General features: G+C 38.8%; 1 protein-coding gene across 1 annotated transcript; it reads right to left on the bottom strand.

Moving 5' to 3' along the window:
* Positions 1-1,356: 1,356 nt before the first annotated feature.
* ngfa (nerve growth factor a (beta polypeptide)) lies at positions 1,357-25,632 on the bottom strand. Its single transcript, XM_088408105.1, has 3 exons — positions 25,569-25,632; positions 4,174-4,299; positions 1,357-3,357 (listed from the first exon to the last, which is right to left on the bottom strand). Exon 3 carries the CDS (start codon positions 3,344-3,346, stop codon positions 2,528-2,530), a length of 819 nt encoding a protein of 272 aa, XP_088264231.1. The 5' UTR covers positions 3,347-3,357; positions 4,174-4,299; positions 25,569-25,632; the 3' UTR covers positions 1,357-2,527.
* Between the last annotated feature and the right edge of the window lie 1,212 nt (positions 25,633-26,844).

Genomic DNA, 26,844 nt, shown 5'->3' with positions numbered 1-26,844 from the left:
TTAAGAAAGGAGGCTCAAAACATAAAAAAAAAATCCTGGTTAAACCTAATCACTCTCTTCTAAACACAACCACAGTAATATGCACAACCTGAAAAAGGGCACAAAAGGGCACCACTGTACAGTAAAAATGAACACAGGAGCTAAATTAAGACAAGACCTCCACGTTGCTGCAAAATAATCAGCAGCACCAGGTTTCACATAAAAATCACCCCCAGGGAAGAAATAGTAGCTCACGTTATCTCTCAGTGAAACACGGTCACATTCTGAAAATGTCCTTGTTTAGGAACAAAGCCAAGCTGAAGATACAAATAGCTGATGTATGTTCATGTGTACAATCATGGACATGCAGCTCTTGCGAGTCTCGTGAATGTGTGAGGACACACGTCTGAACCTCCTGTAAATCTTAGATTAGGACATTGGGAGGAGAAAGTAAACAATACGATTTCACCCGGATCTTGACTGGAACGGAGCCAAAAATGGACACACTGATAAGAGTGAGGGTAAGCTTGTCATCGGTTGTGAGCACTTCCAAGCACGTGACAAGGAAAACATACTGCATGCATGACAGGGTCATAGAAAAAAATCTTACCAGAACCTTTGGCAACTGGGCTCAGCGGTTGGTGGGGATTTTAACAACGCCACATGTGCTTGCAGTGAAGGAGAGGTCAAGGGTTACCATTAAATTTGGGACTGGTAGAGGTCCCACAAATGGCATGTTAAGATCTACATGACTAGATTTCACTGTTGTGTATGTAGTTAGAGATTATGTGGACATTCGGCAAGAAATTGACGTTTTCAAAGCGGGTGAGATCGCATTTATGGTAGTGTAGTGCCATCTTCTGGTGGTACTGCAACCATGCCTTGATGGCCTGTCGCCAGGGTTCGGCAACCTTCATTTACTCAAAGAGCCATTTTGACCGTCTCCCGCAGAAAAGAAGAAGCCCCCCCCCCCCCCCCCCCCCCTTTACACACACACACACACACAGACACACACACACATTATTACAGAATTCTGTATGTTTTTGGGTCGATTTCATTTTAAGGTGACTTCATATGAGACACCCTGGATGACTGGCCATTACATTAAAGATTGCCGTGATTTTATTATCCATGCTTTCCGTGGCAGGTTTTGTTTGTCTGGTGGTATGCAGGGATGTATTGTATTTTCTTTTTTAAATAACGTTAAAATGTATATCAATCGTAAAGGTACAGGAAAGGAAGTCAACAATACAAGTGTCTGCTTGGTCATTTCTTTTTATCCACCATTCATGTAAAAATTCTGAATGTGCATATTTAAAACTGACAAAACAAACCAGGCAAGTACAGATGTGTTGAATAAATAACAATAAGAACAAGAACACAACAACAATGACAACAATATAAGCTTGAGTTCATTTTGTGTGTAGGCAAACACACACACGAACACGTATATACACATCTTGTATAATTTCAATTTCACTGTATAAACCATAAATATAACATGCAGTCCAGACCAGGACTTCTCGGGATGAGGTAGGGTGAGGGGCAGGGGTGCCATGGGGCTGGAACGACGAAGCACTTTATGCATGTGTTTGTATGTTTGCGTGTGTGTGTGTGTGTGTGTGTTTGGGTATATACATGCACATATTTTTGTGTGTGCATGCATGGGACAGGAATTACAGTATTGGCAATAAAACTGGTAGTGGTTGTTTGGGTACCGAAATGTGAAGCGTCAGATATGGAGTAAACCTCTTTGACTGGCAAACTCATTCGAATGTATTGGTGACTAAGTTTTAATGTACTTGTACATATAAACTAACGTCTATGTTAAAAACGTTTTTTTTTCCTCCCTATAACGCTTGCATGCGCATACTTTGTGGTCTTATGGAAATCAATGCCAAACATAAAAAAGAGGTTTACTTACTTGATTATCAAACATATTTTGGGTGACAACTAATGATTATTTACTGCTTGCCCAATTTTAAAAATGATTTTTGAGCTACAGTATATAGCTGTTGATTGCTAGTTCACATATATAGGACTAAAATTTACAAATATTTCTTTTTGAGGGACTTTAATTTTTGGCATTTGGACAATTTTAGGCCTGTACAAATAACTGATTCTTAAAAATGTTTGTTAAAGAATTTGGTAATGAATTAGTTGCCGATTAATCGATTCATTGTTACACCTTAAAACGTAAGCTTGCAATTTAAGAAAAATGCTAAAAAAATAATTTGTGCAAGCCAATACTTTGTGGGATTGTGGGAACCATGTTATATCTTTAGCATTTAGCCTACAAGAATGTTCAAAAGTTTTTGAAAAATCATTTGAATGTATTTTCAAGAACGTTTGACTGTACAGTATTTGGAAGTCCGTTTGAACATAATCGCTAGCACGTTGGAATTCATTTGTACGTACATTTGTATTGAGCGATAAGTATGCCAGTCAAAAAATGTGCACACTAAACTGGCAGCTCCAGGCTCCCATTGGAGTGAAAAATGTGCGTGCCATGTTCCAAGGCTGAACGAGCAGGGGCCGTCCTTGCTGGTCAGCGTCCGAGCCGCCCCGCCCACGACTTCCTGCTGAGCACGCACACGCATGCGGCGTTGATGCGGATGAAGCGCCAGGCTGTCCGTTCCTTGAAGATGGTGAGGGCGCTGACGAATATGTGCGTGTTGGTGCAGTAGGAGTTCCAGTGGCGACTGTCGATACCCAGACAGCCCGAGTTGCCCGATTTCGAGCCCTGCTTGCCGGCCCGCCCGCCCATCCGGACTCCCTTGTGCGTCGGGGTCCGGCAGGTGGTCTCGTAGAAGAACTGCTTCTTCACCACGTTGTTGATGGTGACGTTGGGCAGCACGGTCACCTCGTTGCCGGCGATGTCCGTGGCCCGGCTCATGTTGCCCACCCAGGTGTTGATGCTGTCACACACCGAGTACTCGCCTCTGTGCACGTTGTGCGAGCCCGCCCGGCGTCTGACCCGCGGCCCCCTAGCGTCTTCGCTGTCGTAGCCCTCCGCCTCCAGGACGTCGTGCGATGGCGCCACCTCGCTGAAGACCACACGCGGCGAGGAACGGTAGCGTCTCTTAGAGAAAAGCTTGGGGTCCACCACGGGGACGGAGGGGTCGGGCGTGTGCGAGGCAACCCGCGGACGCCTCTTGGTCCTGTGCTGGCCGCCCCTGTGAAGTTCGGCGTGCTGGTCCCCCGCCGCGGCCGCAGTCTGCCGCCGCTGTCCCACTTGGTGACTGGCGATTGTCTGCTGTCCCGCTTTGTGGTTGGCGAAGCCGGCGCCACGGGCCAGTCCACCTCCCATGTTCAGTACAGCCTGGACGCCGATCAGGAGGACCAGGACCAGTGGTGACGACCTCATGGGCACACGTCCTGGGACCGACACGCGCAGAGTTCAAATCAGGTCACGGCATTCTTTCATATTAACTCGTTTGCAGCCAGCCCAGTTCAGGTGGACTTTGGACTTATATAGCCATCAATGGCAATGAATGTGATAATATTCGTATTCAGTATCAATTTAGGCTTTAATTTTCTTAACATTCAAAACTTGTTGGGTCTCATAGAAAAAAACAATTTGGGTTAAGAAAAAACAAAACAAGCAATGAAATATTCGAGCTACGTAGGGTCAGGTTGACAGACTTTTGTGGGTTGTTGTGTACAAAACAATTTGAACCAACTTTGTGAGTTGTTATGTACAAAATCATTCATGAAGTTGGGTCAAATTCACCCAAGTTGCAGGTACATTTTTGCCTCAAATTGGGTTATTTACCTAATACTTCACACTCTAAAAAAAGAATTGGATCAAAAAGAGACTGACACAACTTTTTGGGTTTGGTTAGCGGTACGTTAGAATTTAAGCATTAGCTGTTACCGACGTTTTCGGTCGATTTGTCTGTTTAGACCCTTGTCTGAAAGCGCCCGCTGTGCACAGTAAAGGATTAAAAATAACCCAATTATGGGTCCAGAAAGACCGACTCAGTATTTGCGTCAATTTGACCCAACTTTCTGTGTCATTTTACATGGAACAAGCCCATTTTTTAGGTTGTCATGTATGAAAAGACCCATTTTTTTGGTACTAATTTCTGCCCACAAAAAAAAACAAACAAACCCAGAGTCAGCTCAGATTCACCCAAAAACTACCCATGGAGTATTTTTTTACCTAACTGTTTTTCTGCTCAAAAGACGCACCTGTGAAATGCGTCCAGTTAAAGTGGGAGCCCTCGGTGGACTCTAGAGCCAGATTCCAACGCAGGCCGGGTCCCTTATGCCTGCCATCTGGACCCCCAGGAACCACAGCTTTGCAACACGCACGTACTGAATAGGAGAAACACATAACACACAATCACTGTTTAAATCTACACATGAAGTCTCTCGAAAGACAAAATGTGTGTACTTGGAGACCGGAAGCACTGCTGCTTGTCTTGCATCCGAAGCTGCAACTAAAAAACTAATCTATGTCCATAACTGAGGATGAGACATCATATTTGATCAATTTTAATATGAAGAAACAATCATTTATGCACATCGAAAAGCAGATTAGCACAAATATTCATAATGCGCCACACAATACACAAACACACTCGCACGCTAAAGTACTTGCGCTATCAAATGAGTTGGAACAGAAGCATAAATGTGTAAATAAAATATGTAAAAATATACAATCACACTATTTTTGTAGTGCCATTTCTACATAATGCCGTATTCTTAGACCCTTAATACTGAACGAGCAGGGGCAATTTATTGATATTAAGTCATCATTTACATGAAATAATAAATACCAAACATCCATTTTATTTCATGAAACCCTAGAATGCGCATAAAATGAAAAAGTCACCCTTGACCATCCCTCATTGAAGTGCTGTGTCACCCTGGTCACCCCTTCAGGAAAAAATGTATCGGGTGAGCCCATATTGGCCACTAGGAGGCACTATATGGCAGACAGGTGGATATTTTGTACACTGACATTGTCTGAGTTCCTCTCAGCTCGTCAGTGCAGCTCTAATATTTGTCCATACACAAGAGATAGCAAGCACATGATTGAGTGTTATTATATTGTTTGTTTATTTGTGTTGCTGCACTGGTCGTGTTTGGATGCTACTTCAGTGGTTAAAGCAATGTTGATTTAAACCAGAGGAATGAAAAACTAAGCTAATTTTTGCTTTAGGTTTAAATTGATGTCTACTGGTAGTGGCATTAAAAATCTTAAAAGTGCTTTTTAAAATGTTATACTCTATTTGGTTGGGACAGTGCATGTAAATAATCAATACATGAGTCTCGTGCATGTAAATGCATCACATGAGATTGTTGTCATTGGCTAATTTACATCCATTGTCCTCCAGGCAAATCAAAGAACAAGAAACCTACACTTCCCTTTGGCACTTTTGCTTTTTATTTTATTGCTGCAATGGACAACAGTATTTCAATATTTCCAAGCATGGAATAATCTTATTAAGGCAGGTATTTTTGGAGGAACCACTGTTCTGGCCTCCACAAGCCGACATGCTCACACACAGATGGCACCGGTCCAAGCAGGCAGTGGGTTGATTGATTCAGGCTGACTTGTAGCTCCCTCTGTAAAAAGTCCAGGGTGAGCCAGAAGACGGCTAATGTTAAAAATATGTGGCTTGTGTTTAATGCCATGCACAAATGCTGCATTGCCATGGGAGCGCAAAGGGTCGGTGCGCTTTTCACAGCATTTCTGACTTACACGATTCATTCCTCAAGCCATCCTGTGACCCTAATGCCCGCAGGATGGACAGAAGCATACGGTAACCGCGAGCATGCACATAAAGTATGCAACCACTTGAGATAGCTCCTAAAGTTTTAGAATAATTCTGTAACTGGAGTCTGGATGTGCTCCAGACGCCAATTACTCGTTTTATTGTTCTGCTGTAACAAAAGTCTGACTTCATGTAAAAAGGTGACATTTCAACCATAATTTCAGAGGGGAAAACCCACACTCAAGACAAAATGGTCCAGGGAGTTTTTCCTTACATTCAATATCACAACATAATTACATGGGAGTGATAAAGGACTGAGAATGAGTGGGGAGTCCCCTTTAAAAGCCTATCACCCACTTCAGATTGTCCCCGCCTACTGTCCAAAGTCAGCTGGGATAGGCACCAGCAAGCCTGCGACCCTTGTGAGGATAAGCGGCTCTAGAAAATGGATGGAAGGAATGAGTGGTGAGCAAGAATCTCCCTTAGCAGCAGGCTCAAGAAAAAAACACCAAAAGTTCCGTTTTCGCTTATAAAAACCAGCAATGACAAAAGGTCTCCAAGTTCACATGTGAAAACATCTCACAAGTGACAAACACACGATGCTTCACATTACATTAATACAGTCCAGCATAAACAAAGCGGTTATCCAATATGGCTTTCATGAGTCATACCTTGCAAGGTTCTTAATATTGGCACCATGGAGAATGTTTACAATTTTGTGTATCTCCTCCCTCACTGTAAATCAAGAACATTCCCTGTGAGTCACGTAGAACTCTCAAATTTGACCATCGGACAGTTTTGTGCATCGTGAAGAGCATCTATGTCAGGGATGGGCAACTTAAATGAAGGAGGTGGTCACAATTTTTCGTCAGTGATACTCAGAAGTCCACATAAGCAAATACTGTGTTTGTTTTCCAATGCATAAAACTACTGAACAGCAAACACTCATATTTATCTTTTTTTTTAATTAACGAATTTATATATTTTTGTTATAAAATTCAACTCATTCCAAATTAATACAATTACTTACAATCTTATATTTCCAAATATACAGAACAATACTGGTATTAGGCCTCTTCATGTTGTAGTATAGGAAAGTAAGACACCTGGCGTAAGTGCAACTAAGCTATTTCTGCCATCTAGTGGTGAATGATAATATTACAACGTATACATATTTTTTTTCTGTTCAGTATTTTTTGAAGATTTTAGTGAAGTTTTATAATTTTTATTTTTAATAGAAAATGAATTAAAACAATTAAAAATTTAAACACACTTTTGTGGGCCGCCTGGTTGCTCCCTGCGCCTGCTCAACTGTGATATTATTTTCAATAGACAGCCAGCAGAAAAACGGAAAAAAAAAGTCATTTTGTTGCTCAAGACATATTCCATATTCTATGTCATGTTGCTGCCCGTTTATGAACCGGAAAAATAGCCATTACGGAACACCAGAGGAAACAAATAACTTGGCTTCAAGGCAGGGAAAGACAGGCTCATTTTGACAAACTATACTGACTACATATAGCACAAATTCACTCCGCCTGAGTGATGCCCGCGCATCGTTTTTCCATTTGCAAAGCGCTGCTCAGAAGAAGCACGTCAACAGCACACCTGACGTCTTCGGGTGACGACAGCGGCCTCGGATAATCGCAAGGTGTGAAAGGCAATCTGACAGCTGTGGTGACAGAGTGGGCAAATGGAGAGGAAGTGAAACGTTTTTACTGAACGCATCTTTCATGTAATAAGGCCAGCACACTTCCTTCTCCTGTCCACTGGAAATGATTATCGAGAGGGATGATGGCCATGTCAAATTTCAGATGTCCGACAATAAATCTGTCTGAGGGTTTTGCTATTGCAAAAGCAATTCAAAGTACCGGCGCTAACAAATCCATTCTGGTATACACGCCAATGACATATTGCACATCGATAATCAGAGTTATCAAAATTACCTTGAAAAAGTTACTTAGTTACTTTAGAAATTACATAACTTAAAATAAAAACAACAGATATGGTTAACTTACTTTCATAAGTTATCGAGTTACAATATCAGGTACAGTACTTTATTATTTACTTTCAGCAGACAAAAACATTCATGAAAATGACAACTATTTTTGCCTATACTTTTATTAAAAGTTTATTTTTAATGTGGCGAGTGTTTAAAAATGTTTTAAAGGATACCAAAGGTATTTAGCTTTTTTTTTTTTTTATTTTATCAGTAGAGTTATGATTTTTTGTTCAAAAATGACTTTACTAAATAATTGTTTTTCATATACAATTAACGCTTTTAAAACACATCTTTCCACATGCTGACATCACATGTCCTCAAGGCTCATGGCTGAGCTTGGGAACGTCACATGACCAAAACCAGAAAACAAGTGTAAAAATGTGTTTTAAAAAATAACTGTACATAAAAAAAAAGAAAATAGTGATGAAATTAATTATGGACAAAATATTATTTTTCTACTTCTGAAACTTGCTTCAATATAAAAAAGGATTTCACTGACCTTACAGACTCACTTAAAATGTATGAAACTTAAAATATATAAAACTTTAAAATATATATACATGTGTGAGTGTGCAAAAACATGATATATGAGTTACATTATCTCTATTGTTCACTATCTCTGTTCACTTCACCTTTGTTCAGAAATGAGTGAATTAAGTCTTTAATTAGAACACATGTTAGTGGCATCACTGATAGAATGAATTCACATGTGAACAGAACTGATGTACAATATTATGAACATCTCCTTGGTCAAAAGAAAAGCACTGCAGCTGAGACAAGTCACCACTTTGAAAGTGTAAGCATATTAATAGAGTGTCGTCATATGTGTTTGATCACACAAACTGATGCCATGCACCATCTGTTGTGTGGATACTGAATTAGGACAAAACCCCTCAAACGCCTTCAAGAGGCTCTCAATGCAGTCTAAAATGCGTCACTATCTATCTATGGAATTCCATTTGTGGTTGCTCAAAATAAGGTATAATCTTGAAAATTGACTTGACTGTATATGATTATGGGGTTGGCAGTGCCAAGCTATTTGTGGTCGTAAAGCCTAGCAGAAATTTGTGTTCTCGTGTGGTTTGCACTGTGCTCATGATTCTGCCTTGTCTAATAAAACACAACAATGGTAGGTCTGCTGTTCATAAACGCATGTAATCCCGCACTCATCTTTTTATGATAAGAAATAATTTAATTTTCATGTTTTAGGATTTATCCCTGCTGAGAGAATTTTCTGAGAGTAATTTTGCAAAAATAAAGCAGACAAACAAGTCCTTCATATTTAATAAGATAAGAGATTATAGGGTTAAAATGACTGTATTATGATCGTATTATGGTATTAATTTTGAATTTCGCCAAATGAAATAGGCCGGCAGCATGGCTAAGTAGATTTTGCTTTTTATGCCTCACAGTCGTGAGTTTAGATGTTCAAGTAAGCGCTTCGATATCCCTCAGTGGAGTTTACTTGTTCTCCTTGTTGCTTGTGTGGCTTTTTTCCAAGTACTCTGGCTTCCTTCGACATTGAGAAATCAAAATGAATTATTTTACTGTCATGCGGAGCAGTGACAAACGTTGCTTTGATTCGCTTGACATGTTTCGAGAGTTATTTATGTGATGAGATGGTTCAAAATGGAGATATTGACTTTGGAGAAAGTGCTGCTGGCTCAAAAATATACTCCTCACATGGCATCATTTCACAGCCATATTGTCTTGTTTTTTTTCATCTGGAATTTTCTGTACACATCTTATATTTCTTCCAGCTGTTGTATTTTAATGGTCTAGCCAGGTTTTGTGTCGACCCCAGGTGTGTCTAGGGAAAACACATTTTTTTTAGGTTGATGAATTAATGAATATTCCTTTATGTCGCATGGATCTGTCAAATAATAAACTTTTGCAGACATACGGAATTGCAGTTGCGCTTCTATAAACCACAGACATCTAAGTTTGAATTTATCACACTCTGAGAGCAATGACACAATAATGAAAGTGATCCCTGACATGTTGGTTTTAGATGTTGTTACAGGCAATTCATTTTATATCCCCATAATAAACCTGACTTCTGTTTTGGCACACGGTGAGAATCCAGTCATGAGAGGTTCATCTGGCAGTGAGGCAAAACCACATTTAAAGCAACATGAGCATGCTAATGAGGCCTTCTGCTGTCTATTCCATCTTCTCTGGCGCGAGCCAAGCCTCTTCCATTTCCTGATGACTCTCCCAGTACGTGATGTGGGAGGCCTCGTCGTTCGCATGAACACAACGCCTTAACATGCTTTCCAGACTTGAGCTTTCTTATGACCTTGACGTTGAACAATCCGCTCAAGACAAGTGTTAAGCCTTTTGGCAAGGCTACACTTATGACTCCCCATTGCTGTTGAGAATCCGAGCTCTCGGCGCAAGGGCCAGCATCTGTGTGTGACCCGGAGAATGATGAAAACGAACAGGCGAGGGAGGGAGAGGAAGGATTCGGAAATATCAAGGGATGGGGAGAGGCAACTAGCGATGGAGGGTGGACAGCATACAAATAAAGGAACTTTTGAAAAGAAACATTTTTTTTAGGGGGGGAGGGACCAAATGGGACACAGAGTTTCATCTAGTTTAACAAGAAAATCTTTGTTCCACCTGTCAGCAAAGCCCAGTCCACCAAAGCTATTGTTGCACATGTTATCTATTTACTGTAAGGGACTCCTACAAAAGCAAACGCTCCTCTCTATATGAGCAACAGATCACTCATGTGGCCAATATCATTTAGAATCTGAAGACATAAAACAAATATCAGAATTGAGATACAGCTCAATGAACAATGCTCAAATGACTCTTTTTTTCACTCAGTTCTTAATTACGATGACATCCACGACAAATATCGGGGAGTGCACGAACCGCACCCATTTTTACACCAAGTGCAGTTTCATTTTTCTGAGGAACTTATCAGTGCATGGATGGCGTGGCAACTTGCTGTGTGCTGAAACACCCAAACAGCCGCAACACTTCCTCAAACAAGCGAGACGACACCTGTGCAGGCACCAAAATGAAGTGGCACCCATTTTTGTTCTAAACGAGAGTGCCAATCAACAGAAGAAAAAAGAGGGGCCATAATTTTAACAATTTGCAAGGAAGAAGCAGGCTCAGAATTCTCTCCTAGTTAAAGTTTATTGACGAAGTAAAAAAAACAAACAAACAAAAAAAAATCAATTGTAGCTTGTCTAATTAGAACGAACACGTCACACTTGGATATGCTGGGAGATGCGAATGAAGGCAGCAGACCTCAAAAAAAGCAGCTCTAAAATGAAGATTTAATACAAAACTGAGGCAGGAAAAACTTTAACAAACTGACCAAAGTAAGAAATCAAACTTGAAACAGAAACCAAACTCACAGGGTAACAGCGACAAGGAAGTAGTAGAAGTAGGGAACAGAAAAACATCGACAATGACCTGACAACTAACTGAACGCAAACTGGGGACTCATATAAACTTCGCACTTAACGAGAAAACTCGAAACATCTGGAGAGAGACAAAGGAAGCTGATTGGATGACACGAGGAGGTACACGTAGGTGGAAACAAATCACGCTAACGAGGACAGACGTGAGAGAAACTAAATAGGAACAAGACACATGAACTAACGAATAGCTACAACAGAACATGAAAAAACATTGATTTGCTTTAGAAAGTCAGTTTAGAAAAATGTCAACCCACAGGTGGTGAATGTGTGGCATCCTTATGCAACGCAAATGCCATAGTAGGGCTAACAAATACAATTGGTCTCGCACTGTTATGATCTTTTAATCAATTAATATTTACACAAAGAGTGCAGTCACACATGTAGACATACAGATACACTTGGGCATACAGTATATTATTCTCCTCTGTAAAAAAAAAATACTAATATTTCCATAGCTTACTGAGGAAATGTGGGCATATGAATCAGAAGCAGCACCATGTTTATCTAATTGACCGTTAACATTCTATTTAATCATGTCAAGACTTTTTGTTTCAAAAGTTTTATATGCCAATAAAAAACAATTTTTCGGGACGGCCTAGCAGGAACATGTTAATGGTCTTCCTAATGACTTGATGTGCATGTTTTGAGTTACGAGCGTGGTCACGGAAGAAAATTAATTCTGTTTTTCAAGGAATCACTGGATGTATGTTATATTATCAAAGCGTGCTAACATAATTTTTTAAATAAAGAGACATACGATGAACGTTACGTATAATTACTCTGACTCATTTGTATGATTTATTTTTGGCCGATTGTGACTTGTGTTTGGCAGAGGTCTCCGCTTTATATTGGAATCATACGAAAGAGGTTACCCTCTTTCAAAAAGCCAAACATGCAGCTTTCATCATCTTCATTTATTCAAAGTTGAGTTTACATGACATTCTTGATAGTAGCACAAGTTAAAGAAAGCAGCATGGAAGACGATTAATCCCGAGGCTTCATCTTCCACCTTTGGGCCAAATTTCATTCTTGGGGACACGTCATTTTTCCATGATGCCTGACTTCCATCCAGCTGACATCTGATGCCAACAAGCATCCGAATTAGACATGCTATGCGTCAGACATTAGGGTATGCATGCGTGCGTAGCTTCTGTTGAATATTCCCAAATGTATTGAGGAGTCAAATGCAGTGAGCACGAAACATGACTGTGTAAAGCAGGTTTTTTTTTTTTTTTTTACCTAAAGGACCCGCAAGAGATATTTGAGATTTAAAGAGGATTTCTACAAATCCAATGTATTTTTTTTTTTTTTATTCCCGTGACAGGAATATATTTTTACTTTCAAATATAACCGTGAAGCAACTTATTGAGAACTAATTTATAGCTTAAATTTTAGACAGATGCGCATTACCATTAGTGTCACAATTGTTGGCAGATGAGCCAGAAATAAAACAGATGTTATTACATAATATATTTTCTGGAGTCTCTTAATAAAATAAGCCTAGAGTTACCACTACAACTGTTGCTCAAAAATTTTATTCGTCAGACATAAACTGCACTCTTTTAAAGCTTTTTTTTTCCCTTCCAAAAATGCTTTACGCCGATGAGGGGGTACTAAAATATATAAATAAAATATTTCATAAGGGGATTGAAAAAGGGTTGAGCACCACCAGTAGAGAGCTATTTGAGGAGATAAAATACACACGTATTTACATTTTTTAAAAGAATGAAATGTACACTTAAAAGTCATGTACAGTAACAAATCAAGTTTAGTGCTCAGCAGTGCCCCTCAAATCAAGTCAATGTAATGCTCAATGAAACATGGTGTAGAAGCATATAATAAATAGTAATTGTTTATATGGAGAGGGAAAAACTAAGTGGAAGACTAAACAGAACCCTTTTCTTTGCATGTATGACATATGAAATGGTACGCCTTCCCCCAAGAGTTAATCCATTAGCATCTTCCTTCAATTGGTTCCAGTAAGAATGACATATGCATGAGATTGATGGAAAGTTAAAGTTGCCCGTGTTCCCATCCTCATGGATGGAAAATTTGTGTGGTCCTGCAATGAATAGGAAAACATGGTTCACTACTATTTCTTACCGTAGGTGACACAACGTGTTTTGCTAGCACGATTCGTAGTTGTGTAAACAAATTGTACCGTACAATAAACAGATCCGTCAATGTTTCATTTTGTTTATATCACTGAGGAGTTTTCTTAGTGTTTAACGTATACATTCTTTGGCATTTTTTTTTTTTTTTTAGCATTCTTAACATTTGACGGTTTATCGGCAAAACGAGTGTCCATTGGTTACGGACCGACGGACAGTCCATCAGTACCGCCGAAGTGCCCAACTCTGTTTTTAATGGTCAGATTATTATGTTTGTATTATATCACCGGGTATGCACATTCAAAAGTCAGAATCCCATATCATTGTGGGAAAAAGTATAAAAAAAATTTCCACATTGGCAACTCCACACTTCTGTACAAAAGTACAGCAAGTGCTAAAGTGATGTCTCCTTGACAGAACGGCTGGTCTCAACAAACGCTTCCACAAGTTTGGAAATGTCTTTGATGATGTGAAGCCTCATAGAAGTACATAGACGGATCATTTTATAATGATATTACTGTGTTGTATTGTGATGTTTGGATATCGGTTCAAGCCAATCCGGTAGTGTGTTGATAAACGCCATAGCTTCTTTTTTATTTTGATTTTTTTTTTAAATTTCAGTGACAAAACATTTCAATTTGCTATTGTCCTGAAAATGACATCTCTCTTCTTCAGTCTTCATTATTGAAAATGGCTAAAAAAAGCCACATAAGGGTCTTGCAACGATAGGCTTACAATGTATCACTGATCACACGAACTATACTTGGCAATTTTAGGGGGAGAACAACTCAGAAATGGGTATGTTCTGCTTTGACAAAAATTACTTCAACAAAACAACGCGCACACAAAAACGCACACAAAAAGGGCGGTTTAGCAGTTTGTCATGACTTTCCAATTGTAAAGTGAGTTTTCCTCATTTTGGTGTTTTTTTGTTCTTCATCCCAGGTTTCACACTGCCCGTTGAAGACATAAGCAGGACATTTTTGATTCTGTGTGGTCTCCCCATCGTTCTGTCATCTCTTCCCGCCTGCATTACCGCCGCACCCCTCCTCCCTTCCTCAGCTAACTGTGCGTCCCTGCCCCTAGTTGATGCCAACCACCTGTCTGCGTGGGACCTCCCAGGCCCACACTATATCTGTTCACGGCACTCCATATTTGCCCTGTGAGACGATCTACAGCCAAAAGACATAAAGCTCTTGGTATGACCTGCAGCCAGAGCACAGATGCCTTCATATTTACTGATACGGGTCCAGATATCACCTAGGAAACATCCGACAACTATGACTTAATTTACAAAATTCGTGACATCATGAAGAAGCGGAAAATGACTTCCTTCCTCCAGTAAATGACTACTCTTTACAAATTTACAGTTGTGTGGGAGTCCAATTATGACTCATCGTCTCAGGTCGTGAGCATTCCAGATCGACATAATCCAAATAAGTGCATAATAAGCGGTTTGGCTTGTAGACTCGGGGCTAAGGCGTGTGGTTGTGTGTGATGCGTATCCAACACAAACATACATACGAGCACGTACACATTTTAAATCAGACAAACCACCTTATGAATCCGTTTCATCACATTATATGTAAAGAATTTGACTGTATGGGTATGGAAAATGCTGCCAACATGATTTTTTGGATAGTATATATCATGCACATATGAATCAATTATTTTTCTGATCATATGGTGCACTTTGATTTTCTCAAAAATCCACAATGCACCTTGTGATCAGGTGCATCTCATTCAAAGGTCGAGTCAGGAATTTTAAATGTTAAAGATGTGTATTTTTCCAGCCCATGAGTGCAACGTGTACAAAGAGCTCTAACATAGTCACTGTAATAACTGGGTGTTTCTTGGGATCACTTGATGAAAACTCAAATTTTACAGGGGAGCAAGAAAAGATCACAGCCATGGGGTCCCAATCAAGGAGAAATGTTGAAAACAGCGAGGTGGCAATAAAGACCCCCTGGTCCTTAAAAAAAATCTGTTGGGGACCTCCTGCTCTAAATTGTGTGATTGGGTGCGCCTACTCCGCTTAGACAGCTGAGAGGCACCAACAAGCCAGGGACCCTAATGTGGTTAAGCGGCTGTAGAAAATGGATGGATAAAAATTTCACCAAGTGACCCCTATTGGCCCCAACACATTTTTGCACGCAGAATTATTGCGGCTTGGGAAGAAAACCCAAATGCTGCATTTTGGAACATGGGAAAGTGTATCGTTTCCTGTTCTAAGCTCAAAATGTTTGAGGCCAACTTAAGTTGTATAGGGGTTATACATGTTTTTTTTTGTGTGAACTATTTTTTTCAACTTTGCAACTTGTACCTCCTTGTACAAAGCAATGTTTGAGTGCAATTTTGCTAATTCAATTTCCAATCTTCCTCAAAGGCAACATATGACAAGGGTAAACATAGAAGAAACAATTGAAGGAACAGAGTAGGAGTCAGAAGACTGTGAAAACATGGCAACCACTGGCTTCACTTTAACTTCAAAGGTAAGAGAAACAGAAATACACACGACGAATCAAATTCATAAGCTTCATGTGTGATAAATAGCTATCAAGGTACGAGTGTTCCATCTAAGTTGCCGTCACATAGAGGGTAGGAAGATGCCGTTGTAAAAGCACTGTTGAACATCTCATTTTCTTGAGACCTCTCGGACCTGCTTACAAAGTGATTAGTAAGTACGTATGCAGCAAATACGATTTGAAACCACCCGCGACACGTCTCTACAACAACAGCCTTGTAATAGAGATTTTTCGGCTGTTAGCACCCTCTGTTGTTGAAGCTTTGAGGCTTCTGTCAACTCTTTGTCAAAATGCGGTAGCTCCAATTCCAAAACATTATTCGACACTGAGTATTGAATGTAACAGACAGGAACTGTGCCCATCTCTCTATGATGAAGCATGCTTTCCAGCTATTCTTACACAACTTCTGATAGCCCTAGCGGTGGATAGAGTACCGTATTTTCCGCACTATAAGGCACACCTAAAAGCCTTATTTTTAAAAAAAAGCTGATGGTGCGCCTTATGATCAGGTGCGCCTTATATATGGATCAATATTGGGGAATGAACTGATAAAGAAAGCTTTACCTGTTTATTTTGTGTGTTTACAGTTGAACAAGGTTGGTCATATTGACATTGGGTTATTGTGCTATTGAGAGTTTAGAGTTAATATTTGAGGTATTATTGTTATTACTTTGAGTATTACTATATTGTGATTGGAAAAGTTTAAAAATATGTCATTAATTGAGGGTGCGCCTTATAATCCGGTGCGCTTTATATATGGAAAAAGTTTTAAAATATACCATTAATTGAGGGTGGGCCTTATAATCCGGTACGCATTATAGTGCAGAAAATACGGAAACTACATCTTCCATAGGTTTAAAAACACTGAATGCAACTCTAAAACCTTGCCTTTAATCAGACTGTTGGCAACTTCCGAGAAGTGACTTGGATGCATTAAAAGACATATTAGCAATGAGAGTGAATTTTAACAGATGCTATGGAATGTTTATATAATATAATAATAATATAATTAATTTGATGACTTTTTCAAGTGTAATGAACACTGTTCAAAACACGTTGTTCCACTTGCTGTCGATTGAAAATGACATCACGTGTAATCTGGGCTAAAACAACAACCAATCACGGCTCAGCTTGCAAATGTCACATGACCAAACACAGAAAACAGATCCTGACCTTAAATGAGCCTTGTGCATATGTGTAAATAAATACGGTACCCTTTTATCTTCTCTAATGCATTTCACAACCCTATACATCTAATAACCCAGTGTGCCCTCAAAATGGAATTTTTCCCTAAAATAGGCCTGTCCATCCATACTCCTGTGCACCTGATATTCTGAAAAATATGGTTACTTTCCCTTTAATATTATGTCATTTCAGGCATAAAGGCACCAAAAAAAAAGTTTCACTCTGAGCAGCTGCAAATTTGTTTCATGTTCCAACAAGCAATTGGTGATACGGTATGAAAGTGAGGCTATGTCAGCACAACTTCAGAGACGCAATTGAGAAGTATGGCACTAAACCAACATATGACGACAACAGCATGATTAATTGAGCTGCTAATTTCCACATCGTTTACACCCATGCTGCATACGTGCATGTTGACTCTGCAGCTCCTCCTTCACATATACAATGGCTGCAGAGAACGCACATGCACATACAGTATGTGAATTACATGGAGCATGCACAAACAGGCAAATGTATCTCTTTTGACATAGCACCTGTCAGTTGTCAGTTCTGCTGAATGCAAAAACATGCACCGACATTTCGGGTCTCCTATGAATACTCAAGATTACATTAATGTAGATACCAAACAGTGCAGCAGCTCGATATGGGGTCATTCTCTTCTATTGGGGTACAAATGTGCTCTATAAAGCGTTCAACCCCAAAGACATATTTTAACCTTTTTTATTTTTTCATGTGGCCAGACTTGAAATCTCTGGTATCTATTTATATACAGTACGTATATATATTTTTTTTCTTTTTTTCCAGCATTTGACTAAATATCTAACCTTTCGATCACACTAAGTACTAAAAACGTAATGTGTACTTCTTTAGGCAATGAAGTACTAAAGTAATCAATTACTTTATGTATTTAGGTACCAAAGCAATAGATTATGTTTGATACTGAAAAACTAAAGTAATTGATTAAAGACATTCAATTGCAGATGCTTATTGATATATTTTTCAAGTGTTTGGCTAAAAGGTCTAAAAATAAGTAATCAATTACCTTAGTACCTAAAGTAATCAATTACTCAGTGCTTTAATGACTAAAGCAGGGGTGGCCAAGTTCGGTCCTCAAAGGCCACAATCCATTCTGTTTTCAATGTATCTCTTCGACCAACACACCTGACGCAAATCAGCATCGTGATCAGAATTCTGCAAAGCATGCTGATGAGCTAATCATTTGAATCAGGTGTGTTAGTTGAAGGGACACAATGAAAACAGGCTGGATTGTGGCTCTTGAGGACCGAACTTGGCCACCCCCGGACTAAAGTAATTCTTTAATTGATTACTTTAGCACTTGATTCATGTAGTAACAGCCATCTTTAGACCCTCCTTTAGCCAAATGATTAAAAAATAAATTGAAAAAAATATTTGTTAATGCTTGAGATTATATAAAAAATGTAAAAATATGTCTTTGGGATTGAACGAGTTAAGCAGTTATATTAGCACGGTGGGATTGATCTTGTCTGTTTGTGGACCTAATTATTGTTCTCATTGAAGTCAACGTTTGAATCAGGAATGTCAACATTTTACCGATCACACTAGCAAAAAAAAAAAAAAAAAAAGAACAAAACCCCTATTTATTACAGCTGACATTTTCAACAAAAGAGATGACACTGTCCCCATTTCAAAACAATCAGCTCATGCAATCCACATGCCAAAATTTTGGATTTAAGTTTTTCCAAACATGCTCTTACAAAAAACACTCAACATTCAGACACGTTCAGACAAACAACATTCACTTTGTTCTCATCACAAATTCCAAACGTTCATCTGATTCAGATCTCCTTGTGAATGATTTTCAACATGACTAATTTCCCGCACAAAAAAAACGGAAAAGAAATTCCTTACATTAAGTATAAATTTCCAACATTCCACATCATTCAATTCCAATCTTCACGATTCAGTAACATTCCACATCGTTCCACAAAGCCTGTCCAAATGTCAACATTTTTCATTCATTCACTCATTTTAATAGAAATTGCAAAACCTCTCACAAGTTTACAATTTAGACATTGAATATGTGTTCTGTCTGTGCATCTTGCTAGCGTATTGCTTTCCCTTGTGCGCCCTTTATTTGCTCTTTGTGTCCAAAACAATCAGCTCCTTCCAACCCTTCAGATTCTTCTCAGCTGGTCCTCATTGGATCAATTAGTCCGAGTATATTTAGCTCTCCTGCTTTTGCTTTGGAGTCGAATCTGTTTGTTGTGCTTCTGCAGTTCTTGCCAGCTGGCTTTTGTTGTTGCATTCTCCTCAGCTTGTTCTGTTTTTCTTGTTTGCATGCTTTCTTGGTTCCTTCACGACCTCTTCGTCACCACTGCATACTGTAGAGACATCATTTTGAGTTTGCCATTTTAATATGGGCTTTGGATGTGTGTGATAGGTGAGCTGGTTTTAGTGTAGCCTCAATGCAAAGCAGTGAGGTATCAACGGTTAATGAATTTAAAAAAAAAACAAAAAAACTCATAGGCTATAATTCCAGGATGCATTTGGATACAAGAAAACAAACCTCTTCAAAAAGAATAACAGATGGATATAAAATTTTGTTTGTAGTAATTTTGTAAAAATCCCCCAGCTTTCTAGGGGAAGTCAGCAGCCCAATTTTTATTTTACAATAATGTTCTAGGCAACTCCAGTAGTCCAAACACACACAACATAAACACTCAAAAAGAATTTAAAAGAGTGTTGTTGCTGATTCAATAAACTTTGCAACAGTGTTTTGGCAACTTTGAAAAAACATTTGTCATGGTACCTCTGGGCATTTTTTTTAAAATTCAGTAACTCCAGAAGATAGATCGTGTAATATCATATCATTCAACACCAATATCATTTTGTTTTTGTCTCATCTCCCTGAAAATTGTGTAACTAATGACTATGCACAGCTGTATAAAATTTAACAAAATAAAGGCATACAATGTTTTGCAAAAGAGTCACTTTACCACAGGTCAGCAATAACGTTCCAAGTCATTTGCTCTTAATTTGATAAGAAAGCCGGACTGTTACTTTCCTGGCATTAAAACTAAATTTGCCGACACCTACAGAAATCAAATAAATGTACCACAGATTTACCATTTGAGAACCGCTTTTTTACTTTGTGTCCTCATTGTATTGCTCAATGCTTCTCAAAAAGTAGTAAAACCAATAGATGAAAAAATCAATTAATCCAACAATGCCTTGCACCACTACAAAAGAAGATGATGGGGAAAAAATGGTTGACATAACATTTGCATAAAATCTTTTCATAATCATTTTCATAAAATACACCACATTATGCTCGTCTGTGGTATTCTTATTTATTTATCATTTTTTTCAATATTAAAGCAGGATGAAACGTGGCTTGTATGCGTCCCGATCCTGAACTTGGGTGACCTCCAGATCTCAGTTTTCCGCCACCAGCAGCTATTGCAACCCTGAGGTCACACTCTGAACTTTCACCTCTCCGCTGAGCCCACACCGAACAACTCAGCTGGTTCTCTTTAAGCCAGATGTTCCGAACCCTTTCACGTTTTTCAGAACAGTCAAACGAGCTCGGAATAGTATAGAATAAAGGACTTGCAAAAATAAACAAACGGATATTATGAAACAAGCCAGTTTCAGACTCATATTCCCACTCTGGGACAAGATTGAAACTTTTTCAAGGAAGAACAAGTCGGCATCAGCCCTGCAGCCAGATTAAAAAGTAAAAACGGCCACCTGTTTTGTCATCATTTAAGCACATGTAGCTCATGCAGTCAGCTGTCCAATCGCATTAAAGACTGTTTCACCTCAATGCGTTTGCAAAATAATAGCCTTGTAATATTTACAGTATCAGTCAAAGGTTTAGAAACACTTTCAAATTCAAGACAAGAAGTCAATACTTGAAGATGCAAAGCCGTGAAAGTCATTCCATGTCATAAAGCAAAATCTGTGAGAGAAATGACCAAACAGCAAAAGCATAGTTTGAAGAATAGAAAAGATCTTTACAGTAGTCTACCTGTCAAAATATTGGGAACACCTTCAAATTCAAGTGGCCTCAAAGACATTAAAAGGTAAAAAAAAATCATGAAAATGCACAGCTGTGAACTGAAAGTCAATTTGAGTCATAAAGCAACATCCACATCATAAAGAAAAAATACAAAGATGTGCAAAGCTGTCATTTACGCAAAATATTACCGACTTTGAAGATTCAAAAACATTTTGGTTTGAGGAACATTTTTAAAATTACTAAACAATTCCCTGCGTATTGGTACATGGATGATAATAAAAATTTCTAATATACGTAAGAAAATAATCACTTAATTTAAAGGCATTTCCAAACTTTCAATGTGGCCGCGCATCTTAAGGGAGGGACATTTTTTTACTCTTGTCGCCGGTTCAAAATGACATCACAGTTGCTCAGACAATGACAAATAAGAGCTCAACTTGCTCCACACTCCTGTGTGGAGTTTGCATGTTCCCCCCGTTCCTGCATCGGTCTCTCCATGTAGTCTGGCTTCCTCACACATTAGGAACACATTCATGGAAGGTACTGTAGGTTGGACAATCCTAATTGCCCTTATATGTGTTTGTGCGTGTGAGTGGTCATTCGTCTCGGTGTGCTCTGCGATTGGCTGGCAACCAGTCCAGGGCCTATCCCGCTTTACTGGCCAAAAACGGTTGGCTTACCCACCAGCAGGCTTGCTTGAAGAGCCTTGTGAGGACAAGCAGTTTAAAAAAAAATAGGTGGATGGATGTCATATTGTTGACTTTAATAGATAAATAATTCACACACTTTTGTTGATTGACACCTGTCCCAGATGTCAACTTTGCACAGCAGAACACATTTACAATATTCTGGCCTTCTTACACAGTTAACATCACCCTTCTAAATTGGGACAAAGTTTAACTACAAGTTTGGCCTTAGTATTTTTTATTCCAGACACTTTTAAAACGTAATTACTACCTCAACCACGTTTTCTAACAAACGTTTTTCATGAACTTGAGTTTTTATCATTTTAAGTACAGTGCTCTTGCAATTTTCATTGGAGTTGACGTCACAGGGCCATTACAGCTACTTTTCTGACCCTCATTTATTTGTTGGAATGTGTAATTGTAGCCTTCAGAGGTTTCTTAAGGTTGGCCATCAGCCTGAGGTGAAATAGCCACAGTTGAACTTACAGTCCAGGTGTGTTATCACTTCTTGTCCTCTGCCCAGGTGTCCCATAGAGCAGTGGCTCTCAACATATTTTCAATGATGTATCCCCTGGAAATACTGTTTCTAGCCAAATACCCCCCTAACCGTCATTTTTAGTTTCATCCAAGTCTGCGTTATTCAACTTTGAATCTGTGTAGAATTATTTCTGGGCATATTTTTTTAGCAGCTCCTGAAGATAGAACATTTAATATCATCTGTTTGATTTGTAGTTTGTCACTGTGGGCATCCATGAAAAATTTCAAGGCATACAACGTTTTACAAAGGAGCCACTTTAATACAGTATAGCAATAAGTTGTGCCATGATCCAATTAATTTGCTCTTAAGTTAAAAAGAAGACTGGATTACTGTTGTCATGGCATTAAAATCATTCAATTTGATTTGCTGATACTTGCAAAAGCCCTCACGTAAAAGCCTTCACGTAACCCCATTTGAGAACCGCTGCAAGCACAACAGTCATTCCTCATGCATTATTTTTTCGGTGCGCAACCTATGGACTATATGTAAACATTAAACTCTGCACTTTTTATTAGAAATGTATTTTATTATGTTTTAGAGGATGCATATGTGTATGCAGCCATATTTTCCATTGTGAACACTGCATGCTGTCCATGAAGTAAAATAAATTACAAATTACAAATTCAATTAATTACGACATGACTTCTGGAAAAAATTGGAACAAACACTGCCACATTCTTAGATTTGCTAATGGCCTCAACTGGCACCATAACTGAACACCAGTTAATAGCCAGCCAATTCACATGAATATTTTCTGAATTTCATGTCCTTCTTTTTGGGTATTTTACACATTTTTGCTGATCTGTCAATCGTCGGCAAAGCGAGCGTCTGTCACTGACAGACTGAAGGACATTCCATGCCCACCTGTGTAACTGTCAATGCATGGAGCTTTAAAAAAACACCGTACGCACGGTTAAAATCGATCATTTGGCCCATCAGATTGCAAGAACAGTCTGGAGTTAAAGTTCATTCACACTCAACGTGATCTTTGAAAAGATAGAAAAAGTGGACCTTAGTGATTACTGGTGTGTGGAGCTAGACTGTAAGATCTCATTTTTTCTCAATGCACTAGCCTCTCTCCCCCTCACATGTAAGCACTGGAAAACTGTAATTCAACTTCAAAAGAAACCTGAGCTGGTCATGAATAATCATAGCCATCTTTGTCTGCACTGGAAAACTGTCCATCTGCCTTCCATTCACACACCACTTCTTGTTTGTGTTTACCACACCCGAGGTTTAAAAAATAGGCCTAGAGTGATCAAATAAATGTCTCAATTGACAAATATTGATGAAAAATGAGCCTCTTTGGCTTCCTTTGGCCCAAAAGAGCTTGTAAAATTTGCGACATTGCACAAACTAAGCGCAGAGGTGGCAAGAGTGACAATTTCAAAGCGGTTGGTGAGCCTGTGTTTACTCGGCTAAATGTTTTTTTTTTTGTTTTTTTTTGCATGTCCCAGAGAACCGAATATTTAGTCAAAAGACTACCAACAATGGTGCCTCCAGAGTGTTTTAATGGAAAAGGTCAGAGGGTGTCAGCTTAAAATCTCGGGGTGGCACACCAAAACTAAAAAACATGCCTGATGATGACCAACAATCGGCAAGATCTCCGAAATTTTTTAGTGTACTGATATGCTTTGATTTATTGTTGTAATTAATCTTACTAATGATCCAGTGCGCTAACCAGTGCAGTAACATTTTTAGTTAATGAATATACTGTATAAGGCAAAAAATGCATTGTCTTTCCCTGGCTAAGTCCCTGCAGTAGCTATTGTAAAATAAAATACAACAAAACGCTATGCCCCATAAGTCTCTTATGTCACAAATAGTAGTCTAATCATGCTAACATAGGTCAGCTAACACATTAATCCATACATTTAATGCAATGCAAATTGCTAGTTATCTTAAATGCTAATCGTAAGTAAACATTTATTTATAGCATCTCACTGATACAAAATGGCATTTAAAAAATCTTAATTAATACGAATACGACATGTCACACAACATTTATGACATACAAACGCTCTGGCTGTGCTTGGCTAAGGACACAGAGCTGCAGTCATCTTGCCTCGGTTCACTGAAAGAAGCTAAATGGAGTGCCTAATGCAACAACATCCAACAACAACTTTACACTTACAATATAAAGCAGAACTGTAACCATAAAAACCCCAAATAAACACAATATGGCTTTTCAGAAACTGGTAAACAAAACAATTACTGTGAAAAAGTATAGCGATCTATGCTAGCCAGTGAGGGGGACTGCAAATTCATAGGGGAGCCCATGGCCCCTCCCTGGGGGCGCCACTGCCTACAAAGTGAGCCACAACCACCAACTTTTTTTTTTTTAAGGGTTTGAGGTTAAGGCTTATAGGTTCTTCTGCACCAAACATCTCCAACTAACATGACAGAAGCCTTCCCCAAACATCTGCCACAAAGTTGGAAGTAAAACAACGGATCAAGCGATGGAAAAATGTGCCAACAATTTCTTGTGTGTGGTTATTATGCCAGTCAATGATTTGCTTTTGTGTGCAAGTCTACTTTGTAGCGACTGCATGTATTAAACAGCGGTTGGCGTAGACCTTTGCTTTGTAATGTCTGTTGGAGGATTTATAGTAAATTTGGGTCTCCGGTGACATTCCTCTCCTGTCAAAGCCAAAAAGGAATTCCCTGGTAGGAGTGGCAGGCATGAGGTCTCGCTTCTCACACACACACCCACACACACATGTGCTTGTAAACACGCATATAGTAGCAAGTACATACGTCTACCTGTCAAGGTATAAACAACGACGGTCAGCACGGGGTCCGTAACGTGGCCCCACCCAGACCAGCGTGAGAGGAACCTCAACAGCATATTTCGGATGGGACATCGGAGCTCATCCCAATCTGCAAACCCTTCAAGGGTTGTGTAACACGATCAGCGAGACAGACAGATAAAGAGAGAGGGGGAGAGTCAGACATATAGAAAAAGGGGTGTGAGAGAAAAAGAAGGTAACCTGATGTCTCAGGGGTTTTCACAGCACCAAGCTGCTTCCAATTGAAGTTGAGAGAACCTCCTTTTCGCCCAGTCCTCTGCTAACCACTTGGTTAGTTTTCATCTCCTACTTGTCTTATTTGAATTCCAGAAAAATCATCACCTCACACACTTTTTTATTGGTAAGGTAATTGGTATGCTTCATATGTTTGAGGTGAAAATTTTCTCCCATCAGCAGAAGATTCATGCTGGCCTCAATGTCACTTCAGAGACTCCACTTTCACTTGATAACAGGTGTTGAAAAATTGTAAAGCCGACATCTCGGGAGAAAAAAAAACTTTCACTTGCTTTGAACTATTCCATTTTCACACCACACATGTTTATACTTAAACAAAAAAAACTCACCACCCTGTTAGTACTCCTTCTCCTTCTCTCCCCAGTGAGTGAAAACTTCCCCTCCAAAAAAGTTATTTGATATTCCACCACACTCTCCTCCCAAAATTATCCCAAAGTCAGATCCTGCATCCAGAGGTCTGAGGCCATTCACTTCTGTGTGTGTCTTGCTCCCACACTCTTGGAAAATGGATTGTTCTAAAACTTTAGTAACAAGAGTCCCAATACTGCTCCCTCCCTCCTGGAGTTCTTCTCTACAGGTCCTAGTGCCGTCTTCTCCCGTGTGCTGCCACATGGATGGAGGACTATATACACACACACAGACACATATATATATATATATATATATATATATATATATATATATATATATATATATATATATATATATATATATATATGTATATATATGTATATATATGTATATATACTACTTGGCAGGTTCAACATTGGTTCCTATTTATATACTGTTTTTTATTAATTTTCTTATTTGAATATTGACTGCACACAATGTAATGATGCTTTGACAGTGCTGATCTGAAATTGTTACGTGCTTTTGCACGTGCTGTTGCATCTCTGATCACACTATGATCTTTTTAACATGCAGTAATTTTGAAGCAACAGAGAGAAAAATGTGGTTAATATTTTGTTTTACTTAAGTAAAATTATAATATTAAGTTGTGCTAAAGTTATGCTTTTAAGTTTAGCTTGCTTAACATAATGAGTTCCAATTCCTCCAAAGTATGAACAAGTTACACAAACTCAATTCATTTTAGTTAGTAGAACCTTTTGTCAAGTTTTAAGTTTACACTACTCAATTTATTTAATTATTTTGAACGTTTGGGTAGACAATGTATTATTTTACATACATTTGAATGGACTTGTCAACCATTTCTATCTAAGATTGTGGATTTTCATTTACGACCATAAGTTTTTTCATTGCACATTCCCGTTCCCTTCTTTTTAAGTCAGACCTGTAAAAAAAAAAAAAAAAACAGTTTTCTGTATTCAAAAAGACAAATTTTAGTAGATGGATTTTCATTTATGAAAATCTCTATTGCACGTTTATCTCACTGTTTTCTTGATATTTTTACTCCTTTTAAGTCACCGTTAAAAAATATTTTGTTTTGTGAATGTATTTTCGAACCAACTTCGAAAAAAGAACAAAAGCCAAAAAATAAAATACTTCATGGATTTTGGTTACTGGGGGTATTTTTAGGAACGTGATACATGAGGGAACTCTAAATGTCAAAGTTGAACGATTTGGTTGGACATACAACTAAACAAT

The sequence above is a fragment of the Hippichthys cyanospilos genome, chromosome 2 (genome assembly GCF_059441005.1).
Source record: "Hippichthys cyanospilos isolate Australia breed blue-spotted pipefish chromosome 2, RoL_Hcya_1.0, whole genome shotgun sequence".
Lineage (NCBI taxonomy): Eukaryota > Metazoa > Chordata > Actinopteri > Syngnathiformes > Syngnathidae > Hippichthys > Hippichthys cyanospilos.
Note: the sequence above shows the minus strand (reverse complement) of the source record. Positions and strands in the feature narration are given on the sequence as shown.